The sequence below is a fragment of the Cyprinus carpio genome, chromosome A1, assembly GCF_018340385.1.
Source record: "Cyprinus carpio isolate SPL01 chromosome A1, ASM1834038v1, whole genome shotgun sequence".
Lineage (NCBI taxonomy): Eukaryota > Metazoa > Chordata > Actinopteri > Cypriniformes > Cyprinidae > Cyprinus > Cyprinus carpio.
This window is the reverse complement of record NC_056572.1, coordinates 28,778,996-28,795,702: the sequence shown is the minus strand read 5'-3', so window position 1 is coordinate 28,795,702 and position 16,707 is coordinate 28,778,996. Positions and strand designations below refer to the sequence as shown.

General features: G+C 37.8%; 1 protein-coding gene across 9 annotated transcripts in view; it reads left to right on the top strand.

Annotated features, from left to right (window-relative positions):
• The window catches only part of LOC109080146 (activating transcription factor 7-interacting protein 1-like), a 38,857-nt gene that overhangs the window by 18,314 nt on the left and 3,836 nt on the right, over positions 1-16,707 (top strand). For 2 of the 9 annotated variants that reach the window (XM_042760793.1, XM_042760785.1), the window contains exons 2-5: positions 13,596-13,658; positions 14,357-14,963; positions 15,714-15,892; positions 16,492-16,638. In XM_042760793.1, the coding sequence (XP_042616727.1) occupies positions 14,363-14,963; positions 15,714-15,892; positions 16,492-16,638 (927 nt within the window). In that variant the 5' untranslated portion in view covers positions 13,596-13,658; positions 14,357-14,362. Of the gene's footprint in view, positions 1-5,920; positions 6,006-6,387; positions 6,469-9,168; positions 9,260-10,759; positions 10,913-10,995; positions 11,227-13,266; positions 13,273-13,595; positions 13,659-14,356; positions 14,964-15,713; positions 15,893-16,491; positions 16,639-16,707 lie in introns of those variants that run through there. The other 7 variants (XM_042760757.1, XM_042760768.1, XM_042760810.1 and 4 more) reach the window with 7 other exon arrangements.

Sequence of the window (16,707 nt, the reverse complement as noted above, 5' to 3'; positions counted from 1 at the left end):
TACATTATATTTTCCAGCAAGAGAGAATAAAATTGCTGTTTTTGAAGTAAACTCACTCATTATAAAGAGAGACGCACAGATGCGCATAAACGCAACTCTCTCTCTCTTTCTCTCTCTTTCTCTCTCTCTCTCTCTCTCTCTCTCTCTCGCTCTCATTTCTTTGAATGAAATGACCGCAAATATGAACACACGATTGAATGTAACATAAAACAAATGATTACTTTTTATTAAAATCTTTATTAATGCCAATAATGCTTACATTTGTGTCTTTTTGTTCGCTCGGGCGAGATAATTCATACCCCTTCATTTGAAGTGTGGTCCCAAAAAATCTTTGTTTGAAGGGCTGTCTGGCCCTTCCCTTTAGCCCTACCCCTTCAACCAAAAGATAATCGAGACACCCCTACCCCTTCACGTGAACGCATGAAACGGAGGGATAGGGGAAAGGGGAAGGTCTAAGGGGTTGAAATGGGATTGGGCCTTGATCTTGCATCTGGAGATTTTATTTTCCGCAGCGGTTGGGTCCAGTCCCCCTTAGCACACCTGCTGGTAATTTACAAGAGCATGAGGACCTTAATTAGCTGCCTTGAGTGCTTGTTTAGAGGCCGAAATAAGCTATAGTAGACTAGGCCTATGGATCCTCAAATCTGGCCCACGAGATCCACTTTCCTGCAGAGTTTTGCTCTATCCATTATCAAGGAGACCTGAGCAGGCTAATCAATGTCTTCAGGATCATTAGAAAATCACAGGTAGGTGAGTTTGATCAGGTTGGAAATAAGCTTTGCAGCGCATTGGCCCTCTGGGGCAAGATTTGAGGAACCAAAGGACTAAGTGAAATTGAGCACCCCTGTGTTAAGCCCGAGACAAACTGCATGATTTTCGCCTGTCCCAGACAAAAGATTGACATTGTGAAACAATCGTGGCAATTTCTGTGAATGTGGCTCCTAATCGGTGGTCCTATGTCGTACAGTGAGAGAGGTTCAAAGATGGCCATTGTCACGGTCTTGCGACCAAAGATAGCCTACGATCATTTTCTAGCAGTGTCAGAAATTCAGCATGTTCATCACACAGGGTGTTTGCAGTTACGACCCACATTTGTTGACCAACCAGTAAAAATGCGACATGAAATCAACACGACATAAGTTCTTACCTCAACTTACCTAAGTTTTTATTTCCTTCACTTTCACCACTCCCACTTTTTTTCAGCACACATAAAAACTACAACTGTCAGTGTGATTCATTATGCTTTTTGTTTACCACTAGCGCATGCTAATTACGTTTTATTCTTCTATAGAAATGTGCATCGCAGCCTACAAGTGTATAGGTGTCATCATCGTACAGTCTACATGCATGTTGTACCCAAGTTTATTAGATCCATGTTGCACAGTGTGACCAGCAATGATCTTATAGGATTGCTAAAATCGTGCAGTGTGTAGAAGGTTTTACAGCTTGTCTGTACTGAAAGCGTTAAAGCTGCACATCACTTTAAATTGATTAACTATGTATCAGTTAGCTGTAAACTCAAAACTAGTTTTTAAGTGTAACAAATGTTTTTAAAAAAAATTATTATAATAATAAAAAATGACTTGCATTGATAATCATTGATATGATGTTTGTATATTAATACAATGCAATACAAGTAATAATAATGTCCAGAGACATTGCTGCTACTCCATAACTATCTCACTCGCTGTGCACAAGGTGTTAAAGGTGAGAAACACTTGCATAAATAGAAGAAACAACCCTTTAAAAGTGTTCCATTAATACTCCAAAGCAGAAGGATGAAGCAAAGCCAGAAGACTGAAGTATGATCTGATAACTCCGAAGAATCCCAGGAGCAGCCCCCACCTGATGTGTCAATGGATACCATCTTTGTTATCCAGAAGACAAAAGACCACCTCTATCATGTGACATCATTTGGTGGGATAACAAGGCTTGAATGACTGAACACACGTGATAATCCAGCATTATTAAAAATTTCAATTAAATTTTAAAAGCAAGAATTTCAGCTCCTGTGTGGACGAACTGCTGGACATATCTTGACGTGTGGAACCTAAAGAGTCAGATGTGAGGAAACATGCTGCGTGCAAGCTAAACACTGGCCATGAAACTGGTCCACTTTATTTTAATTTTGTAATTTCTTCCTGTGATTTGAGCAACTTCAGGGTTTTTTTTTTTTAGCTTGACTTCAGCCTTGCTGGTGGCCATGATGTGTTATTGCAGTGCAGAGCTGCAAGTATAAAATGGCAGAGTGGGGGAAGGGCTCTTAAAGAGACCTCGCTGTAAGTCTGGCACTGAGTGCTGGCTGCAGTGTGCACGGTTTACTGTTGTTGTGCCATGTTTGGTTCAAGCCATTCTGGAAGGATTTTATAGGCTTTAATCCATTAAATATTTGATTTCATGCACTTGTATGATAATTCTGTTGGTTTTTGAACATAGTATTTCATCACACTACAAGGAAATTCTAGATTAGTTTAATATAAAATTCAATCTGGTAGCTTGATCCGCTGGTTAGTTTACGTATGCTACCAGAAACGCAGTTTAGACCGACGCATGAGAGAGATCTATGACACACAACCCACAGCTAAGCGAGTCTGAACTGGTTTCAGCTAGTTTCTGCAGGTTGCATCTGTGATTAGTAGGCTGTGCATACAGTAGCGTTACAAGAGGAAAGCTGTTTTTTCCCCTTAAAGGAAGTTATTGAATTGTTAGTTTTTATGAAGAATTCAGGTTATGTTTGTACCTATTTCACTAGTAACCCTCTTTGCATTTTATATTTGGCATGGATTAGCTCCTCCTAATGTTTGTGCTGCCCTGCAATTTAGAAAATGGGATATTCCATTGGGGAACTTTGGTGTATTCCTTCTCGGTCAGGATTGGGGCGGACTCTTGGCAAATCTTGTTTTTCATGTTGCCAGCAAATAATTTTGAAGCGATGTTTCAGCTGTCATTGTTATATACAGCTTTAGGAATCTGTTTTGAATAGTGGTTAAAATGCATTGAAGAACTTCTGTTATATATTATTGCACACTTGCAAATACCACAACATTTACATAATATTTGTATTTATTCATTTAGATGTTTTTTCTTAAAAGCAACTAATTTAACTTAATTTAATAATTTAAACAAACGCTTAAAGAGCCACCAAGAATATTAGTAGTCACATAATACCGAAAGTTAAAAATAAATAAAAAATAAACTAATTTTTTATTTTTAGTATGCAAAATAAGAGACCAACAAATAATGTACACCAATATTATCCAAAATCTTATAAACACGTTGTAGATCTGGCGCTCGTATTTCCTCAAACTTTAGCAAAGAGATCTTCTAAAAAGAGATCTTTTCTTTTACACATGGTATACATTTTTTTAATGTTGCTTATTGCAGCAGTCTTTTATGTCTTTATTTTGTTATTTCCATGTAAATAATAAGAAAAACTATTTACTGTAGAATGCTAACAATATAACTGACCTGAGTAGCTGCTTAAAGTAGTAAAGCTATAAAGTAGAGATTAGACTGTGCACTGCCATAGTTTGTTTGTGTTTTTGTTTATTTAATACTGTACGTAATGTTTTTGTGTAGCTAGATCAGCACAGTTTCTCATTGTTCAAATTATTCATGATTACTTTGCCAATAGCTTAATGAGCACATACACTGTGGGTTCCCTAGGAAAAAAATATCCCAACAGCAATAATGATAGTGAATATTTTAAAACTAAAAATTCCACTGGCCAATTTTCAAATGGAAAGATTTTGATATTTATATTTTGTCTTAAACTGTAATCACCTGGCTAATGTACAATACTGAGTGAGTGAGCTGGAATCTGCTCCAGTAACACTTGTGTACTGAGATGCCAACACAGAACCAGATATTGTTTGTCATGTGAAGTCTTAGTCAATTCCATTCTATGTTAATTCTGAGTTAGACATGTCTAACTTGACAATGAGTCATTAAGTCAGTCAGATGTTAATTCATCGAGTGAGTCATTAGACTGATTCAACCTGATAACTCAACTCAAGTTTGAAACAAAAATGTTTGATTCATTACAAAGAAGTGGCACATAGTCATTCGTTCACACATCAGACTGCAATGTTTCCAGTGCTGTCAGCGGGAATCATTCACTTCAGATTGTGAGCTCAAAACTCAGCTCAAATATAATTTTTTCCTGCCGTAGTGCTGTAGATTCAGCAGCAACGTGTCGCTGCCTCTGATTAGCGGTGCAGAAGAATCTGTGGCTACTTATGCAGGGTAAAAACAAGCATGTGGGGCTTCATCCAGATAAATCAAAAACACGTTGGATACACTGTGTCCTGAATTCATATGAAGAACAAAACGCAGATATGAATTGACATTTAGGCAGAAATTTACTGATTTCAGATTAATTCTTTTTGTCATTTGTGAATTTGTACTATATTGGAATGGCTATATAGGCTCAGAACTCGCTCTGAAAGCTGGATTCTGATTATTTTAACTATTGTGGTGACCAATCTGACTAGCAATTCTGATAGCTAGTGCTACACAGGAATTGCCAAATTCCTAGTTGTTGAGATGCAGGTTGGCATATGCCTCCACTTAGATGTAAGCTATGATCTGTGGATGCAGCAATACACTAAATTATGATTGTATGAAAATTTAGGCAGTTTTAACATGTCCTTCCTTTGTATGCAAAGGACCAAGAATTTTCACACCCCTCTTTTTAGAACTAGTGCATTCCTTGCCTATTACTTTCTACAGTTTTGACCGCATGTTATGCAACATTGGGGAGGGTATTTTTATCCATGATTTTTATTCACACTAAAATATGACTGCTTTTTTGCAATGCGCAATTTAATAAAAAGCTGGCAGTTATTTTATTCTTCTAACATTTTATCTTCTACACTAGAAAAACAATACTGTTACATTTACTAATCCTTAATCCTTATATAAAAGGCAAATACAAACATGGTAGAGTCCAACCAATGCTCCCCTCCCCCCTCCATGTACTCTTTGTGTGCTTCTTGAGGAAAGGTGCCTAGATGCGCAATTTAATAAAAAGCTGGCAGTTATTTTATTCTTCTAACATTTTATCTTCTACACTAGAAAAACAATACTGTTACATTTACTAATCCTTAATCCTTATATAAAAGGCAAATACAAACATGGTAGAGTCCAACCAATGCTCCCCTCCCCCCTCCATGTACTCTTTGTGTGCTTCTTGAGGAAAGGTGCCTAGACGTGCTTGAGTCATGACTAATCATGGGCTACAGTTGAGAACCGCTACATTACAGGGTCATTTCACGAATTATTTGTATTTTTAGATTTTAAAAAAATTACTGTGTATAGATTTCATCACCCAGTTGGCTCTGATTGGAACACCTCACTGCTGTTTGGCATACATAAAAACCCTCTGATTAGTTGTTCCTCCGATGGAAATTACCTGTAGTTAGTGTATGTTTGGAATTCGGACAGTTGTAAATTCCAAGTTAAGAGTGTCTCCCCCTCTCAGCCCATATAATGGTACGATCCGTACTCCCCAGTAATTTTCCATTGTCTGCTCTGCTGTTACTTTGCAGTGAGAGGGTGGAGCTACACTGCAGTGTGACTGTGCTCTAGAACTAATTTCAGCTAGTTTGATATGTTGAGACCTAATGTATGTTTGAACAGTTTTCAGTGTCAATTCTGTTTCAAAACATGTCTGTTTGTCTTAGCTAATTTAGTAAAAAAAAAAAAAAATTTAAAGTAAACCCTGTATAAATTTAATTGCTAAGGGACCAATCTTGTTTAGTTCTTTTGGAGTTATCCAGCTAGTACATTTAATTTGTCAATGTCAAACTCTGTATATTAGTGTGTTTTATATTTATTAGCATAAATAAAATTAGCACCCCTGTAAAATCCATGGTACAGCCCTAGCTCTGCCCCTCCCCCACCTCTGCTCAGTTTTATTGCTAGGCTTTTGATTGCACGGAGGCTAGTCACGCTTGCAGATTTCTCCTCCAAGCAGAAGGTGGCCTGCATTTGAGGATAGCAGTGTAAGCTCCCAGCTCTCTGTCTTCCTGTCCTTTTGTTTCTTTTCATTAGAATGTTTTTTTGTTTTTGTTTTTTTGTGAATGTGTGGTTTATATTACTAGATTGCACTAAATGTATCTATATGTAATTTATTGCAGTGAGAAGTGTGTTTGCGATTTTTGTTTTTATTAGCGGAAATGTGCTAGCATTTTTTTGTTTTGTTTTGTTTAGAGAATGCGTATTTGGCTACATAACATGATATTGATGAGTGTCTTAATGGGTGCTAAAAGTCTATGTTGATTGTTAACTAGTTTATTTGCGGTTCGGGGGTACTCAGTCCTGAGATTTTCCTTTCATCTGAATTCAGGTCCCACCCTCTTTTAACTCACCTGTGGTAATTTACAGGTGATCCTGAGGAGCATGATTAGCTGGTTCAGGTCCTTTTTTGGAACCAATCAGAATCTTCAAAACCAAATCTGCACAAAGGTAAATCTTTAGTAGGATTGAGCACCCTTGTGGTAGAGCTAACAGGCCTTTTCTGTGAACACTATCAATGTTTTTATAATCTAACATTTCTGAAGTATGACTTTGTAGATCTACTTAATTAAAATAAATAGATTAGCCAACCCATGCATAATTAATGTGTAGAGAATGCTGTTCTATAACTGACTCATCAAGCACAAGTCGTCGAAGACGAGGAACACGTGGATTGAGGAGTACCTATAAAAGCGAAGAACTCCAGTGCACCAGAATGAAGCAAAACCAGAAGACTGATGATAACACAGCACAGAGGAGCAACACGCACCTGACGTGTCAATTGAAAAATCCTTACACTGCCCAGAAGGCACAGAAGAATACAAGGTCACCTCTGTGTTATCACATAAGGTTGTTCTGTGGGATTCAAAGCCTTGGTTGATGGAAGACATCGTTGGTGAAACCTTCATAAGGATGGATTGAAACTGGCTTTTTTTATGTGAAAAAATCAGCTGCTGGAAACAGCTACAGTGTTAGGAACCAGACAGAGTCAAACGCATGCTCTTTGCAAGTTGGCTAAATGAGACCGCTTGTGAAATCAAGCCACTTCATTTAAATTTTATCGCCTATTCCTGGTTTACATCACGTGGATAGTACAACTGCAGTTGTTCAGCTTGCCAGAATCCGAGCTGGTGGTCATTTTGTGTTATTGCAGTGTAGAGCTGCATGTGTAAAATGGCAGAGTGGAGGAGGGGCACTTAAAGCTATGTCGCTGTAAGTCTGCCTCTGAGTGGTAGCTGCAGTGTGTGCACACTTTACTGCTGAGTGCCGCGTTTGGTTCCTGTTATTTTTTTGAGGAGTTTAAGCTCCATTGCCTGAAATACTTTCAATTTCACGCATGAACGGCAATTTTAATACAGTTTTGAAAGTGCTGAGCAAAGTTTAAATAGGAAACTGAGAATCAGTTCATTTATAAGAAAATAAAATTGACAGCTTGATCCGCTGATTAGTTTAATTGCTTTACCAGAATCCTCCCAAGTGTTTTTAGACACATGAGAGATCCGTGAGGTGTTAACTCGTCTCAACTGGTTTCAGCCTGTTGCTGCCAGTCGTGTCTGTTATTAGCAGACTGTGCATAAATTTGTTGCTAGAGGAAGTGGTTTTTATACAAACCGTTGTTGTGATTGAGGGTTTTAAGATGGATTCAGGTTGTTTTAATGTTATTATTTCACCAGTGGCACTCACTTTTGTAAATATTACATATTCCGTTGCCGGTCGTCTGCACTTGCGCTACATTCAATCAGGAGCTTGCGAACCTACTTAGGAAATCGCTATTAAGCCATGATGTGGTTTTAAGTGACTTTGTTCAGAATAAAATCCCCCTTTTCACTAGTGAAGGGAGTTTATTTGGTGCTAATAAAGTATAATGAAGAGCAAAGGATGAACATCAGGTGTGTGACTAATGCTTTATGAAATGTAGTTTAGTCTCCCCATTTCTGAAAGCTACATCAAATCAGTTTTTGGAATGAATTTTTAATGATAGATGCTAGGGTCTTGTGAACAAAATATTTTTAACTGTGGAATAAAAATTGTAATTATAAAAATATCTTATGCTAATACATTTAATTAGAATAAAACACAAGCCAATAGTCATATGTACCCAGCAATATTAGTAGTGCTGTAATAAGAAATTCAAAATACCAGAAAAGCGATAGCAGTGTAAATATGTGGTATAAAGCTTAAGCTAGTGCAAAACCATAGAGAGCAATGAAAACAATGGAAAGAATGAATCTAATTTTACACCCTGACAGCATTGAGTTTCTTTATTGTTCTCATCATAGCTGCAGTATTATGCTCCTCTTTTTTTTTTTTTATTCCCAGTTGACTATACTTTATGAAAAGCCACCACACTTCCTCCATATGAAAATGTAGAGCTTCAGATTTTTCTGATTAAAATCTGGTGTTCTGCCGCATTCAGGGCCTTCATCAGACATTAAGAACATCTGTATAATATTACATTAATTTTTTAATTGATTAGAATTATTTTAAGCTGTCACACTTCCTTGTATTCAGAGTTCTGCATTGCCACACCCCTTTTAGTTATCGTACGATCCATGTCTGTCTATTTTTTATATAACGTTACGACTGCACATTCTTCAGCAGTGGGGGAGGAGTGAGTCTCACCCCCAGTAAAATTTAAGAACTTCTTTCCCTTTTCCATTTTACACTTTTTGTGTGTGTGTGTGTGTGTGTGTGTGGGCAGCAATTTTTGCTGCAGCACCTGGGGAGCAGTTGGGGGTTTGGTGCTTTGCTCAAGAGTCTCACCTCAGTTGTGTTATTGAAGGTGGAAGAGAGTACTTTACATTCACTCCCCTCACCTACAATCCCTGCCGGTACCAAAACTCGAGCCCGCTAAACTTGGGTTAAAATTCTCCCTACATAAACAATAGATGCCCAGACTCGGTCTTGAAGTGCTGGTGTCCTGCAGAGTTTAGATCCAACCCCAATTAAACACACCTGAACCAGCTAATCAAGCTCTTACTAGGCATACTTGAAACTTCCCGGTAGGTGTATTGAGGCAAGTTGGAGCTAAACTCTGCAGGACACCGGCCCTCCAAGAAGAATTTTAGCAAACAACTCTCTCACCACCATTCAAACACTGCACTGACCCTTTAGTTGAGTTGGCTATGCATAGTAGATTTTGAGCAAAGAACTCTTTCCCTTCCATTCACACTTGGGGGTGTTCCTTGAGTTGAGTTGGCTAGACGTGGTTGCGTTCTCTCATGATCATAGGATGTACCTGGTAAGTATTAGGTTCATGGTGTGTGTGTGTATTTTTATTGATTGTGGATGCTGCCAAAATATGTTAACACAAAAGGGACATTGACAAGCTCTGTTCAGGAGACATGTCGTCAAACTAGATTTCAACGCCGAACGATCTTTTCTGTCCACTCTAAAATGCATCGATCACATTTAATCAGATTAGTATGTGGTTTTCTCAGTTTGCACATTCTCTTGCCCTTGCAATGTATTTGAACAGTACTACTGAATGTCATGACTCTAAGAACACAAACTTTGTTTTCAAGACTTCCATACTGCTTTTCCAGACAGCATAATTTTTGTTAATATCCTTGAGGATCTTGAGGGATTTGTCACATCAGATTTTTCTGAAATGTGGAAGAACTCTTTGAACATGTCGCGTCTGTTTAGGACACTATGTTCGGACCTCTGAGTATGTGGAAACTCATCAGTATTTACTCTCTGTTAGGAACTCAATCAGTTTCAACATAAATGTCATGAGGGTTTTACGAGATCTGTAAAATCTGTTGTGTTAATATTTGTCTTTTTTTAATTTAGGACTTGTGTGGAAATTGACAGTGGACATATTAGGCATTTGAACTAGAATTAATTTGTTTGGATAAGGAAGGTCCTTTGCTTTGTTCTCATGGACTGAATGTAGGCTTTTTATGCCCTTCTTGTCGCTTTATTTATAGGCACAGTAGAGAGATGACAGGAAAGGATGGGGAAAACAGGAGATCAGAAAATGTCACAAGCTGGATTAGAACTGGCATCGGCTACATGAACGCTAGAGTTAAATGTGTCGAAGCACATACACTAGCTGCTACATCTAATAAAACGTAGTCGGGTGACTTTTAGTCTGGTTTTCAGGATAGTTTTTACAAATGACCCTTTACTAGGAAAACAATGAAAATAATATTATAGGGATTTGTTTCCCATTTATTCAGCTTGCCTTTGGGAATAATTTACAAGAAAACACAAAATTTAAGCAGAATAAATTATGCGTTTTCAATTGATTTAATAACAAACTTACTTCTGCAGAGGTGTGAAATGCTCATGAGCTGTGAGCGATTCAATGTGACACCTCTTTTTGTAAGAAGGAATAGTCAGAAGTGATCAGATATGCTAAACATGCTTAATTGTCTGGCATTTCATATTGAAGATGGTGGCTAAAGCTCATTTTGTTGTCAAAAGTTATTTACATTTGTATGCGACGGCATTTTGACCTTTTACCTCATTATCCTGTTCTGTGGAAGTTATTCACTGAAGTAATTCATTGAAAAATATGGACTTTGAAAAATCCATATGGGCAAATTGTCTCTTAGTGCATTTTTAAAAAGCAGAGCAGATTCAATTTTGCTGAGCTCCCTCTTGTGTTGACACCTAGGGGTGCATGTGAGACACCCCTCCTCTGTTGAAATGGTACGATCCACATCGCAGTAATTTTCCACCCTGTTTTCTCTGTGCCTGCAGCAGTGGGGGAGGGGCAGTTTTTGCTTTTCAGCACATGGCAGTTTTTCTTTCTTGCTGCTGAGGTTTTTATTCTTTAGATTGTTTATTTTCCTCTGATTTCTGAAGGTTTTTGGTTGAATGGATGTTTTGGAACACCTTCTTCAGGTTTTAGAATACCGCTGGTTGATCATTGAGCTTTCATGAGGTGATGAATCATCTCACAGTCTCATCATGAGTCAAAAAGTGACCTTTTGTTTCATATAACGCTGTCCTGTTGGTTGTAACGCTACAATTGTGTGTAGCTACAGTTTTTTTTTTTATTCTGGTTACAGCCACCACCTTACAAAGAATGTGCTCCGCCTCTCGGCACGAGATCCCTTCCCCCTCCCGGTCTCTCTGTCTCTCTCTGTTCCTCTTTTCTGTGTTGTGTGTGCTTTGAGCTAGTTGGGAAATAGGCATGCTCTTGTTTTTTCGCGCTCACTACTAATCAAGGCCTACTCCTGAAGACTACACCTCAAGGTTGTTTTCAAGCTGTTTTGGTTCTTGAAAACCATTTTTTTTTTTATTCACATTCATATCAAGTAGTCTTTATTCAAGATTAATGGACTTTTTGGTGGATTTTTTTTTTTATATGAATTTTAAACGTTTTTCGTCTTTTTGTATTATTGTGGACGTTGACTTTTGCGAATATTTTTATTTTTGCGTTTGTTTTGGCTGTTAGTGAGAGTTTTGCAATATTGACATGATTGGGATCGTCTATTTTACCTTCGACTAGAAAATTTGATTAATGCTTTGGGTTTTCGCTCTAGGAAGTGCTGATTGCGTGAATCCGTAAACGAACATGATTCTTTGCGATCTTTTCATATTTTATGCTTTTTTTCTTGGAACGATTGTGATTTACTTATTTTAGATTTAACGGTTGCTTAGTTTAGATTTAAACATTTTTTGTTAGCTTACCATAGAAATGATTTCAGGTATCAGGCAGGTTTCAACTTTGTAACTTGTGCAAGACGGAGTATGGTGTTTGTTTCGCGAACAGTTCTTTACTGGCAATCTGCAAGAGGCTGTTTCTGAAATCAGCTTTGGTTGACAGTGACCACAGATTCTGTGGATTCAGGTCTGAGCCTCAGGAGGAGAAGTAATGTAGAACTGAGCCTGGCTTAACACTGCAGCTCTGGTGACCATTTTGCAACGAGCGGGAACCTCATCGCTTATGTTTACAGTTGGGGTGGGGGAGGGCCACAGTGAGGCTGTGCGTGGTGATCAACATTAGAAGAACAAGCTTTCCAGAAGCTAGCAGCCATTTTTAGAAAATGAATGTCCTTTTTTTATGGACATAAAACTGAGGAGATGGAGGAATACAGAGATGCATTTTATTACTGTTTAGTTTTTGTTGTGTGTCTGTTCTCTTTGGGTTGATGACATGTTGGAATATGAAAATGTTACTTGTTTTTCTTATGGGTTACTAATGGCACCTCAATTTGCCATCTCTCTTCAACTGACTTGACACCTTCATTTGTGTCTTGTACAGTCTAGTCACCTGTCTTGCTCCTGACTCAGCAGTTTGTGATGTTTAGGATGGAAAATCAGTCAAAGCTATAAAACCTTCAATTGAGTTACATAAAAGTCATTGTTGTCATAGATACCAAACCTCGGAGGAATGGTTCTTGACAGGTGTTGCAAATGGGTCCAGGAGGATGAGATTTTGGTATAAATAGAAATAGAAGCCACGTTATTTACACCTGCCAGGATGATGATTGTTGTAGCAATGCGGCGTCCTGTGGAGTTAATCATACAGCTCTTTGGAGGATATTTTTATGGGATGTGTAGTAAAACAAAGAAGCTGAGATGAGAATAACTAAAGTTGATGTGAAGTATTAGAATCAAATCAAGACAGATTAATTGTTTGCATCCAGGAAGGTGTTTTGATGCTAATAGCAAGTTAATTTCAGTGCTAGCAGCTTGCTCAACTCTTATTCATGTGAATATTGAAAAATACAGGAAAATATAATACTGCTTATTGTAAATATTTAGTTGCTGTTTATTTTGAGTTTTACTGTATTCTGATTTATATCTGTTTGTTCTGGCTGAGGGGTGTCATCTTCAGAACAGTTTTAGCATTTGATGCTAAAGTACCACTATTTTCAGGCTTGACCTATATTTTGTGTATCACATCACGAGTTTATAATTAAGGACTATGCTAGGTGGCTATTCTTTGTGTACTATTTTAGCTCTGAGAGGAATGTAAGAGAACACCACCATACTATAATTTATTTTTAAATACCTGTACTTTGTAAAATTCGGTCTCTTTAGTTTGCGAATAGGTTTTAATATTACCTTGACTTATCATAATAACAAATAGCAATGTACTTCTGTAGCACATATTGTGTGATGTACTGAATCTTTCCTAAAATAAGTGTTATCTACTTGTACTTAGAGGATGTCGCCAGCTTTATGAGGTTTCTTTTTTAGCTCAAGTTTTTTTTTCTCTCTATAGACTATATAGAATGTTATTTTTACTCTGCTTCCAATGAGTTTTATATGTGATCTTTGTCAAAACATTTGGTTGCAGATTCAGCATGGATTCTAAGTCATACTCGTAGAACTAAGGAAGTATGTCAACTAGATTACTAGATAATCAAGATGTGTCAGTGCTCGTGTGTTATGTTAAAACTGTTATGATTACATAACATTTTGAGAACAACTTGGTAAATAAAACATGAGGGAGCTGTACTAAAAAGGAACTGAAGGATGTTTGGATCAGATTTTCGGATGAAGAACTAATAGTTAAATACATCTAAGACATGCAGCAGAAATGAGTTTGAATATGTGCAAAAGAATTTCTTGCTACATTTAAAAACCTAATATTTCCATTTTTATTTTTTTAGGATCCTCAAGCGATTGGCTTCCAAATCCATGAACAGGAGAGTACGAGACATCACAGAAGCCTGGTAAGACAAACTAATGTCTTTTTGTGATTAACACTTGACTGAAATACTAGTCTAGGTTAAGTCCGATAGTAGCTTTGAAAATCTGCATTATATAATGAACTCCTCTTGTCGCTAGCAGATTCAGTAGAGTGCTGCTCTCATTGGTTAAGAATTGCACCAATCACGTTGAGGGGGAGGACACAAAGTCTGCTCTCCCTCTCAGTATTCTGAAATCACATGCACTGCTGACTGTTACGGCCCTACCAACTCGCTAGGTATTTCAATTGAACTGAGGAAGGATATTGGTTTATGTTAGGTTTGACTACATTCACAACAGATTCCAGGTGGTTTGTGGACTTGTTGATCAGAAAGGTGCTTCAGCTCAGACTGATAGTGTGGGCAAACAGATCTAAACAGTTTAGTACTTTGACAATTTTTTTAGACAGTAGTTTAGCCAAAGTCTTAGTCCAGGGTTGTGGTTACTGTTTTGTTACAGATAAAGAAAGCTTTTGTGATCTAGGCCAAGAGAAAATTCTAGAACAGCAGGAAATGGCCTTTAGATGAGTGACAGTGACACCTTGTGGCCACACTTCAGTTAAAGGCACTTGTACTTGGTCAGATTAATCAGATGTGTTGAGTACTGGATGGAGTTTCGCTAACTAGCCTGTTTAGGATATAAAACACTTGTTTGATCATATCCTCCCACTGATTTTCCACAGGTGAAAATGGAAGTAGCTGTACCAGAGGAACCTCAGAAGAAAATCTTTCGTGCACGCAAAACGATGAAGATGAGCGATCGGCAGCAGCTGGAAGCTCTGCACACCACCTTGACAACCACCACCTCCTGCTCCGCCTCTTACTCATCTTCCTCCTCACGACCTCAGACTCCACTGGTGAATGGCACCCACACCGAAAAGGAGAAAGAGAAAGTCCAGGAGAAAGACCTGAATCATAAAGAGGCCGAATTGATGTCACCTGCCCCTAATTCAGCTCGCTGTTCCCCTTCTCCATCTTTCACCCTCTCTCGATCCCCTTCTCCACCCAGCACACAAACTACCTCGCCTTCTATGGATATTGACGACCCCCTTGTGGCCGCAGAAGAGAAAAAGGAGACAAGCAATAAAAGTTCCTCCTCTTCTCTTTCTGCTTCCCCCTCTGGGTTGAACTGTGATCCAGAGGTTAAAGAAGGATTTCTGTGCTTGAGCGAAGAGGATGAAATCCAAGCAGACAAAGATGAAATCAAAGACAGTAGTGAGGAGAAGATGAATGAAGATGTTGAGAAAGAGGACCAAAAAGACGAAAAAGGCACTTCTGAGAAAGCAGGAGGTGAGAATGTCTAGAAAATCAACCTGCCTGCAAACTACTGGTCGGTCGATAAAATCAGGGAGGTCAGATATTAATTGTCACTCTTGCATTCCTGTACAGTTTATTTGTGGAGACGGTAAATAATGTTCTCGCGTAAATACTTAGATCAGAGAAGTAAAATATGAGCTTTCCAAATTTTGTTTACTTTTAATCAAATAATCGTGTAAAAGACTTTCAGGCAATTAGAGATCAGTCATTTTGAGAGAATTATGAATTATTTAGCAATCATTAAGCAGAGGAATGGTTTACTTCGTACATTAAAATTCATACATTTACTCACCCTCATGCTAAATGACTTGCTTTCTTAAGTGGAACACAAATTTTGAGCAATGTTTCATCTTTTTTTTCCTGCGCAATTATAGTTAAAGTGGTTTTAAAAAACACTTGACCCCATTGACTTATTGTATGGACAAAAAAAGCTGCAACATTTTTCACATCGTTTGTGTTTTATAATAGAAAAGGTCAAACCATTTTGGTACAATGTGGAAGAGTAAATTAAATGAATTTGTTGAAGGTTGAACTATGCCTTTTAAACTTTATTCTATAGACTCAAAATAGTTTGATCATTTTGAGACCCAAAGTCTGTAATTGCTTTGATACATTTGTTATAGTTCTATAGTATTGACATGGAGTTTAACATCTGAACTAACATTCCTTAAGCTAGTAGCCATGCCTTAAAGCGCAAACCCTTCCTCTGCTTCTACTCAACAGCAGACAACAGTCCTCCTGCTGGTACAAAGAGATCATTGTCTGAGGAGAAAGATGAAGATGATAAAGAAATCAAGGAGGGGAGGGATGGAAAACGAGCAAGGCTGGAGGGTGAGGAGCTGGAGGCTCAGCTAGAGCTGAAAATCACAGCCAGTGCTGGGAGCCGCAACAAACTGGAGAAGGTTTGTTAAACATTTTTTTTATTTTTTTTTTTTAACCTGAATCCTCATATCTATGCACAGCATTTGTAGCATGCAGTCTCTTATGATGTACAATGGCACATTTTCATATAAAAAGACGGGATACAGAAATACACAATTTCAGTAAATGAATCTTACAGGGATGGTTCACCAAAAAAAAGAAAAATTGTCATAATTTACTCCACTTCTTGTCATTCCAAACCTGTATTCTTCGGTTGAACATAAAAAAAATATATTTAGAAAATGTTTACTCATCTTTGGAACACACATGAAGATGTGTTCTGGAGAGACACGGTTGCTTTAATTTAGGCTTTAATAAGCATATTGTAAACTGAAGCTCAACTTTACTTGTTTCACACATGAGAACAAAACACATTGGTTCTCACTTTCCTCTTTGGGTGAACTAACCCTATAATTCTGAGTTTTGGGGAGAATTTAGGAAATTGTCTGTAATAATGGATATTGGTAGATAACATTCATGATAGACATCCAAAAGTCTTCTTTAAGAAAAGAGAAAATGTAACATTTTTCCAGGCTATCAGACACGTTATTTAATCTTTTTCTCTCTCTTTTCCTATTAGATGGTACAGCAGTTAGTTGAGGAACGGTTACGGGTGCTGCAGTTGACTGTGTTTGACCGAAGCATAAAAGAGCTGAAAGAAAGAGTGGAGAAGATTGACAATGCAACCAAACAACAGAATACGATGCAGCATTTTAACACACTACAGGTGAGTTTTGAAGTTTTCAAATACAATAATTAATGGTATTGTACATCCAATAAAAACCATTAAAAGAAT